Here is a 9980-nt window from a genome sequence, read left to right on the forward strand (position 1 = left end):
GCAGGCGACTCGACGGCACATAACAACAACAACAACATATATTTACAGTATTTGATAAACTTTCTTCTCCAGATATAGCTGCAGCACAAAGGAAAATTACAACAAAGTTCCCCCTGAGAAGGTGTACAGGTGGCCTTGTGCTCTCAGAGCAAAGGATAAGGTGAGACTTGATCCCTCATTACTCTTAGGTGCTTGCACTCCACAAGGGATGATACACAGATGCCTAGACATTCCAGACTCACATGCTCTCTATTGCCAGTCTTGAACTCTAACTATCAATCACACAGCAAATTCCTTCTATAGAATACTTCCTATGTGCCAGGCTGGGCACTGGCACCTTGGGAACTTCCATTTTCTGAACATATCGGAGCATAATTCCATGGTGACAAGAGTAGGTGGGTCTTAAGCATCCAGGTGCAGAGATGAGAAAGAGGAGGTTGTGCCTCATTACCACTTAGGTTCTTGAAACAAGGTTGTAAGTAGTCTAAGTCTGAGCCCCAAGACATTCCCTGGAGTCCTTGGGAAGCCCCAGATGAAACCTACTCCTAGACTTTCTTCTTTAGAACCAAGACACTTTCTCCATGTAACACCTTAGATATCTTCTCAAGAAGTTCACATCTGACTTCCAAGATGTCTCATGCTCTTGGTACAAGCAATTCTCAAGGTGTTCCAACAACAGTCCTCTGTGATTTGCTCCTTGCTTCCTAAGATATCTGAGTTGTATTTCCAATGTGCATGGTGGACCCAATCCAGAGAGGGAGTGTGAATATCCCAAGGTTACACAGTAAGAATGACTGGAACAGAGGGAGAATAGCCAAGATCAAACCAATAACCACAGTCAATTTATAATTGGTTGGGAAGCAGTTCACAGATGACATCACTGAAGCCGCCAGAACCCCTTGACTTCCCCCATCTTTTCACTGACAATGAGTCAATTATTACTCATGGTGACCCTCAGTTAGGTTCTCAAAGCTATAAACCTCAATGGGACCAAACTGCTTCCTCTTTCTCCCATTTATCAACTGAAGAATACAAAACAGTCAGCAGTCTCACATGTAACCCATCAGGACCTTTTGATGACACACCAAATCCCAAAAATCTTAGGAAACATTTTTGGTGACCTTGAGAGCATCTCCTTCTAAATGAACTTTTCTCTGATTATCTGATCATAGGTAGATTCATAAGGTTTTCCCCAAGTTGCTGTTCTCATCTCCACAGGACAGCATACTGTGTTTGTCCCCAAGATGGTCTGAACAAAGGGAACTTCTAGAGCCTATCCCTTCATCTTCAAGTGTGTAAAGGAGATGAAAGTTACTGACATGCAGAATGTGTCCTCAATTACTATGGCCTCAGACATTTATTGAGTGCGTACTACATGCCATTTCCTAGCCTAGGCATTGGAGATACAATTCTTGCATACCAGTGTCACATCCTGTGGTAGAGATGGATGCTAAGCAAATGACCGGGCATTTTTTGAATTATAAAGGTAACAAAGCTAACGCAGAAGTCAAGGAAGACTTCTAAAAGGGTAAGTAATCAACCTTTATCCAGTTGGGCAATAGGATTCCTTGGTACCTCTTGGGGTTGGAAGGCAAGATTAGAAGAGAAAAGTGCCCTGGGAAGGGGGAAAATGAAGATTCAGCTATGTCCTGCTGGAGAAGACTGAGGACTGGAACCCTCAAAGGCATGATCACTGGCCTGAGGACAATAGAGCCTGGTTTGGACAAGGGAAGTGAAGCTTGGACTGTGTTCCTGATAAAATCTCCTGCAAAGGTTGAGACTGAGAAAGTCAAGAGGTCAAGCTCTGCCCAGAGAACCCTAGGAGCCCAGAAGGAGAAATAGATGTAGACTAATGGGGAAAGCACAGACCGAAAAATGTTTCAAAGCAGATTTGAGGAAAGAGGATATATAAAAGAAAGGGCTTATGCATAGGAGTGGACAGATAACAAAGAAGTAGACATAGGAACCAAGATGGTGGCTACGAAAGACACAGCGTAAGGAGCTGGAGGAGTGGCAAGCTGCCTAGAAACAGACCACCATGGCCCTCCACAGTCCTCAATTTATCCATAATTGAACAATTAAACAGTTGATTACTGGTCTTCAATATGGATCGAGGCTCAACATCAAGAGAACAAAGATTCCCAAAAAACAGTGGGAGCTCCCAGTCCCTCTCCCAGCTGCCACTGCAGCTTCATGGGGCCTCATGGCCAGACCCCAGGGATCACCTGGGATGGATGGTGGGCACCAGGACCCGCAGCTGGTACAATGGAGCCTCCCCAATATCGCAGAATAAACTTACTCTAAAATAAATTCTTGGAACCAAGATGGCAGCAGCAAGAGACACATCCTGAAGAGAAGAAGGCCTGGCAAGCCATATTGAAACAGGCCATGCAACTTATATATACCCAAATAGCCAAGCAGTTGACTGCTGGTTATTAATATGGACTGACGCTCAACATCAAGAGGACAAAGATTCTCGAAAGAACATGAGTGCATCCCACTTCTGCCCACTAGCCTGCACTGCTGTAACCCCATGGGGACACTATGGCTTGAGCCCACAGGTCCCCTAGCCTAGACAGGGTGGTGGGCACCAGGCCCCGCGGCCGGTGTGACAGAGCCCCGGTATGGCCAGTGGCTGTGGCTGGTGGGGATGGGGTGGGGTCGGTGGCAGCGGCACCATGGAGTCACAGAAGGTGAAGGTCTTGATACAAGAAAGCATCTCACTGTTAGTGAAGAATAGATCCCCACTGGACCCACACTGGCAAACACTTTGCAGTCCAGAGGGCAATAAATATCAGGAAAATATCCTCTAACTGAACAAGAAGGCATTCAGCTTCAACCCAGGAACACCAGGGAGGTATTTAGAGTGGGCTCCCCTTCGCCCTTCACATCAATGTCCCTGTTCAGCATGAAGAAGCCAGAGAGTCCACACCCCATTCCCAAAATGAGAAACACACAAGCGAATATGACAATTTCTTTGTTTAAAAAAAATTAATCACCATGGACTATACTTACCATTACTCTGTCTCTTCTGGTCCCCACTGGGTCTTTCTCATTTCCTTCAACCACTCCCCACACCCACCAAATTGTGAAACCCTGTGATTTCATCCCTGCCCATTCTCACTGTTCTGCTCCCAACCCTCACCCCCTTGTATCTTCATACATGTTCTTCACAATTTAAAAAAAAATCCTACAAAGAAAGAGGAGGAAGAAAACACACAAAGAAGTAGACTTAGGGATGAAGGTGGAAAGAAAATCTCCCCTCAGTCTCCCTCCACTTTCTAAAGTCCTTGATCTATTCACTACCTGATCTCTAACCCCTGACCATGATTGTCTGGTCCTGACCACCCCAGATCCATTCTGCTGTCCTACTTACCATGCCCAAGTGACCCAAGAACCAGTTCTGCCTTGAGGGCTGTGGGAAACATCGGAGACGGCAGCATGTGTCATAAAAGGCATAGATCCAGGCCAGGGTCTGTGCCAAGATCCAGGAGGTCCCAGCAAGCAGCAGGAACAGCCATGGGGAGACTGTGTCAGGCCAGAGTCTCAGCCATGACAGGTTGATCAGCACCATCCTGTAGACAGAGGGGAAGAGGGGCTAATGGTGAGTACAGATGCCAGATGAGGCAGATAGTAGAAAAAGGAGCCAAGGGTGTGGGCTCTGAGATTAGGATGAAGATGCAGTGGTGGATCAATTTAGAGACCACAAAGGGAAGGGAGATCCAAAAAAGGTCAGAGAAAGAAGTAGGGAGAGAAGGGGGGAAATGTGGAAAAGGCAGACAGAGAGATGTCTGGAATAGAGGAGTCCCAGCTCCACCTGCAATTTCAGGGGAAAATGTCATAGGATCCAGTTGCCCAATAGTCACCACTCTGGTACAGCTTGCTCTGTTAAATTGTCCAGCCAACAAAATCATTCCTCCTATCTCTAAGTCAGGATCCAACCAGCAGCCTAGCATCATCTGTCTCCATTAGTTTGTCTGACACAGCCTCAGTTGCTTCTTTCTTGGAGTGTTTTTCCCATGTCCCTTACTGGGGACAGCTGGGAAATGCTGCCCCATGCTAGTCAATCCTACAACCTGACCCTTATCACCCTGCTTGACAAACTCTCAAAATAGGTGCAGGGATGAGGAGGTGAATGCAGTGATGGCTAGCAAAGCTGAATCTGTTGGAATAGCACATTACTGGTAAGGAAGAGAGCAATTGGGAGGGGAGAAGCAAAGTTCATTCTGAGCCTGAGGTTCACAGCAGCCCCAGTCCTTCCATAACCAGGGTACATTGTTGTTGTTGTTAAGTGTCGTCGAGTCACTTATAGCGACTCATAGTGACCCTATGAAGGAGAGTTCTCAATGCTTGTGTGTCTTTCATCCTCTTTCCAGGTTCATAGAATTTCCGAAGACAAGCTATTACGGAAGTGGATACCACTCCTCCTTCCAAGCTTGTCTTAATCAGGGAGCTCCAGCCCACACTGTCCACATTGGAGAATCAATCATTAACGCGTTTGATACATCAGTGTCACAGTGTTCCGCCTCACAGCAACCACAAGTTACCGCTGTATGGCAAGTGGACACACCAGATAGCCAGGGTATAGGTAAAAAAATATGAACTTAAAGGTTCAGTCTTGAAGTTACTGTTGGTCACCTATCCCTGCTGGAATGTCCTGACTACAACAAGCCCAAGAGGCAGAAAGAACAAAGATATTTGCCTCATCCCATGGGAATACCAAGATCGATTTCCACATTAAAGGCAGAAGTGAAATAATACCTCTGGAAACTATGCTAAACATGGATGGGGACAGACATATGAGAGGGAGTTCCTTGGGTCTCTGCTCTGACTTTAAATTATGCCAGCCTTTTTCTGAACCCCAAGAAAGCTCTGGTGGCCTCGTCCCTAGCAAGTTATGCTGCTAACTCAAAGGCTCTTTGGTAGTTCAAATACGCCAGTGGCTCCAAGGGAGAAAAATGGACAATCCCATCCATCCCATGTGATTACCGTCTCAGAAATAAAGTGGAAGGTCAACTATGAGGTGATTCTGACTCTACAGCAATGAGAGAGAGAACATTTTCACTGAACTTTCGTCTTCCTGTCATCCTTATGTGACCTCCTGTCAAATAAGACACATTCCATGTGTCTGTAAAATAGCACATAAGATGGGAACCTTAGAGGAAGCAGAGGAGGGTTCCACAAGAAAGTAGGAAGAATATTGAGTGCTAAGCAGGAGAAAGGAAAGGCCAGCGGCTGGGGTGGAACAGCTTTTGCCCTACATGCTCCATATACAGTAGGTCTGCTGCACGTCTCCATTCATCTGATCCAGAATTGTCCTGTGGGCGGATCTTAAGTGAGGCAGAAATTCAAAGAGGGCTTCTCAATAGAGCTTCTCAGTAGGAGTGAGCCAAAGACAATCTTCCTATGACTGGATGGATATTGAAGGAACCCCAAACCTCCACATTCTCTGCAATGCTGAGCTCAATATGGTCAAGCTCAGCATGAACCCAGAGTTTAGACATCTATTTCTGGAATCCTAAGTAGGGTGGAGTGGATTGTCTACTCTAGAATCTCCAGTGCCTGTGCAGAGGCAAACCTCAACTAGGGCAGGGCAGGGATAGGAACAGAGCTTGATAAACCAGTCAAAGTCCTGGGAGATGCAGAATAAAAAGCCTTGAAGGCTTTAGGAAGGGCTCATTTCCTTGGAGGCCTACTATATAACTGGGGCAGGCAAGCAGCCAAGAGCAAGAGTGGCGTCCTCATCACCATTTGTCAACAGCAGTCAGTGAACTGATTTTAAGCTTTTTATATATACTATTATTGTTATTGTTGTTTTTGTTTGTTGTTACTGTTGCTGCTGTCATTATAAAAATAAGGGAACCAAGGCTAGAAAATATTTTAGCAACTTTTCCAGTCACAGAACTGGTTACACACTACATCTTTAACCATTAACTTTGCATTACTTTCCACTGGCAAATGGCAAATTTGGAAAATTCATATTCTGTTAAATCATTTAAGCACATTTTGTTTCATAGCATTAATTACAATATACACACTTCCTCCTTTATCTCTGTGTTTCTTTGGGGTATATTTCCAATAGCGGAATTGCTGGGTCAAATGGTCTTTCTATTTGCAACTTTTTGAGAAAGTGCCACACTGACTTCTTTGTGGTTGCACCATTTTACCCGCAAACCAACAGTGAATAAGGGTTCCAGTTTCTCCACAACCTCTCCAGCATTTGTTGTTTGCTGTTCTGTTAAATTTTGCTATTCTTACAGGGGTGAGATCATATCTCATAGTTGTTTTGATTTGCATCTCTCTTAGAGCTAGGGATTTTTAATACTTCTTCATGTGTTTGTGTGTCATCTGAATGTCTTCTTTGGTGAAGTGTCTGTTCATATCCTCTGCCCATTTTTCAATTGGGTTGTTTACCTTTATCTTGTTGTGGTGCTCAAGTACTTTATAAATTCTAGATATAAATTCTCTTATCTGATATGTCATTACCTAATACTTTTTCCCAGTCTGTGGCTTCCTTTTTTATGCTGTTGGAGAAGTTTTTAGATGTGCATAGGGATTTGATTCTTAGAAGGTCCCATTCATCTTATTTTATCCTCTCTCCTGGTTGTAGATTTTCCATGATGCTTGGAAGACTGTTGATGTTGTGGATTAAAACTTATAGAGTTCTTCTAAGCTTTTCTTTAATGAATTTATAGTGTGTGGTTTAATTCTTCAGTATCTTTGTTGAGAGTTTCTTTCTGGTAGTTCTATCTTTTCTTGAGAGTGGTGTATTAAAATCTCCAACTACTATAGTAGTGTTGTCTATTTCCTTTTTCAATTTTGTTAATGTTTGTTTAATATATTGTGCAGGTCTTTCATTTGGTGCATAGATATTTATTATTGTTATGTCCTGTTGTTTTATTGACCCTTTAAGCATTATGTAGTTACCTTCCTTGTCCTTTGTGATGGTTTTTGCATTGAAATTTATTTTATCAGAGATTAATATAGCTACTCCTGCTTTTTTTCTGGTTGCCATTTGTTTGGTATATTTTTCTCTACCATTTTATTTTTAGTCTTTATCTTCATTTTTCAGGTATATCTCTTGTAGACAATATATTGATGGATTTTGGGTTTTAATCCAATCTGCTACTCTTCTCTTCAGTGGTGCATTTAAACCATTCACATTCAGTGTGATTATTGAGAGGCAAGGTTTTAGTGATGTCAGTTTGTTGAGTTCTTTTTGGTGTTGTTGCTAGTTACTTTGGTCCACCGTGCTTTCTGTGGCACCTCTGTAATAAGGATGTCTCTCAGTGCGTCCTGCAATACTGGTCTTGTTTTCACAAACTCCCTTAGGTTCTGTTTTTACAGGATTATCTTGATCTCTCCTTCATATTTGATGGACAATTTTGCTGGGTATAGTATTCTTGGTTGACAGTTGTGTTCTTTGAGTGTTCGATACGTATCATTCCACTGTCTTCTTGTTCACATGGTTTCTGCTGAGAAATTGGCACTTAATCTTATCTGCTCTCCCTTACAGCTTACTTTCTGTTTCTCCCTAGCTGCTTTCAGACTTCTCTCCTTATCTTTGGTGCTGGCAAATTTGACAATGATATATATGCCTTGGTGTTTTTCTTTTGGGGTCTATTCTGTATGGTGTTCACTCAGCTTCTTGAATATATATTCTCTCATTCTTCATTATGCTGGGAAGTTTTCTTGTAGTAATTATTTAATGAATTTTAATGAATATTTGCAGAGACTTTTCAGTTCATTCATTATTGCATTTTTCTCCCTGCCCACCCTCCCTCCCAATTCTCTCCTCTCTTCGAAAAGTAAAAGAAATATTCTTTCATTGTTATACAATCCCTCCCCTGAAGCACTACGCTATGCAGTCTTCATTCTGGACTCCTGCCATGATAACAATACCTAATCATATATTACCTTCAAACAGTTCTCTCCCTCATCTGTTTCAATGCAGTATACATTATTTGTCTCCTCTTTCTCAGTCTCCCCTCAACCCTGATGTTAGTCCCATATTACAACAGTGGCACTATGCAGTATATGTCCCTTTGTGACTGAGATATTTCATTCAGCATAATGTCCTCCAGGGTCACCCATTTTTTATACTATTTCATGAGTTCCTTGTTTTTCACTGCAACATAATAGTCCATTATGTGAATATACCAGAGCTTCTCTAGCCATTCATTTGTTGATGGGTACTTAGGTTGTTTCCAAATCTTTGCTATTGTGAACAAAGCTGCAATGAACATGGCTGTGCATATATGTGCTTGGGTGGCAGCTATGGTTTTTCTAGGATATATTCTCAGCAGTGGAATTGCTGGGTCAAATGGTCTTTCTATTTGCAACTTTTTGAGAAAGCACCATACAGCCTTCCATAATGGTTGCACCATTTTACACCCTCACCAAGAGTGAATAATGGTTCCAGTTTCTCCACAACCTCGCCAGCATTTGATGTTTGCTGCTCTGTTAAATTTTGCTATTCTTACTGGCGTGAGATGATATCTCATAGTTGTTTTGATTCTTCTAGTAATTCTTCCACAACTTTTTTGGTGCCTTTACTTGCTTCTTCTTGCTCTGGGATTCCAGTGATGCTCATGTTATTTCTCTTAATGGTGTCCCACATTATTCTTAGGCTTTCTTCTTTTTCCTTCTTTTTTGATTCTGTGTTTTGTTCTAACAGATCAGTGGTGACAATTCTATCCTCTATTTCACTGGTTCTGTGTTCCATCTTTTCCACTCTGTTCATGTGTCCCTTAATCACGTTGACAGGGTCTGAAACCTTGGACCTCATATTTTGGATCATAGTTTCTTATTTTTCCAGTGTCTCTAATGCCTCGTTCATTTTATCTGCATTGTTTTGGATATATTTTTTTTAAGGTCCTCCTAATTTTTGCTTGCAGTGTCCTGTAATTCTTCAAGGTGTTTTTCAACCTTTGAAAATATTCAATCATTGTTCTTTTGTATTCTGTGTCAGATAGTTTCCATCGGACTTTCTGGCTTCAGGAAATCCATTGCTGCTTTGTCACTTTTTGGGTGTGATATCTTGATGTGGGCTTGTGTGTTAAGAGAGGTAATCTGCTTCTTTCGGAACACTGCTGTGGTAGAAATTTTCATGCCTGAGGCAATAGTCGGTTCTTGATCTAATGCACTGCTCCAGAAGAAGGTTGGGCAGGCACACAAGCAGATGCATGTAGGCTGGGTGCACCAGAGACACACGTGTGGGCGGGGGGTGAGGAGACACACACTCAGAGTCACATGGGAGGGGCGTGCAGGGGAGACCTGAATGAAAAACCAGGAGGCCTTGGTTTTCCTCTCTAGAACTGGGTCTGCCACCCTAGGAGAGCTCCAGCTGTCTCACTTCTTCCTGCTAAAGGTCCCACAATTGGTCCAGCAATCAGCTGTGATCCTCCCTAAGTACCTCACTCAATTTCCTGCTGTCCTGTTTGCTCCAGGTGGGTGCGTCCCTCTGCGTCTCCCTGCTCCCTGCTGTGGCTCACTGCATCCCACCAAAGCTCACTGTACTCTGCCAATCCTTGCTGCACCCTGCCTACACTTGCAGCTCCCACAACTCTCAAATGTCCATGCTGAACTACAGCAGTGTTTTGAGAAGCACCTATATATTTGTGCTCCCTTTTTGACAGCAGGGGTTTTTTTCCCAAAATCACCTGCTTGCTCCTGGTGGGTGGGTCCCACAGTGGCTCTTCTGGTGGGTTCTGGCCGGGACTCAGGCTGCCTGTGTGTGGTTCAAATTCCATCTCTAAAGCCCGTCTCCTGGCTGCTGCTGGCTTCTGGCTGCTGCTGGCTTCGAATTTCTACCAACTGAATGACACAAGCAGCAAGACTGAGCTGCACGCAGGAGGCTGAGACTTTTTTGCTTGATGTTAAATGTTATCCATGCTGAAGGCTTTGATCTTCTCCAACAAGTTCTTCAGGTTATCTCTGCATAGTGCATGTTGTTTGTGAGTCTTCCTCTGATTCTGATA

At 43.4% G+C, this 9980-nt stretch overlaps 1 protein-coding gene across 1 annotated transcript in view; it reads right to left on the bottom strand.

Annotated features, from left to right (window-relative positions):
- Positions 1-3574, bottom strand: part of LOC102851485 (leukotriene-B(4) omega-hydroxylase 1-like) — a 15671-nt gene extending 12097 nt beyond the window's left edge. Inside the window, exon 1 of the mRNA XM_006898299.1 lies at positions 3377-3574. Coding sequence (XP_006898361.1) covers positions 3377-3574 — 198 coding nt within the window. The remainder of the gene's footprint in view (positions 1-3376) is intronic.
- Between the last annotated feature and the right edge of the window lie 6406 nt (positions 3575-9980).

The sequence above is a fragment of the Elephantulus edwardii genome, unplaced genomic scaffold (assembly GCF_000299155.1).
Source record: "Elephantulus edwardii isolate Elephantulus edwardi_28Jun2011 unplaced genomic scaffold, EleEdw1.0 scaffold00226, whole genome shotgun sequence".
NCBI classification, from domain to species: Eukaryota; Metazoa; Chordata; class Mammalia; order Macroscelidea; family Macroscelididae; genus Elephantulus; species Elephantulus edwardii.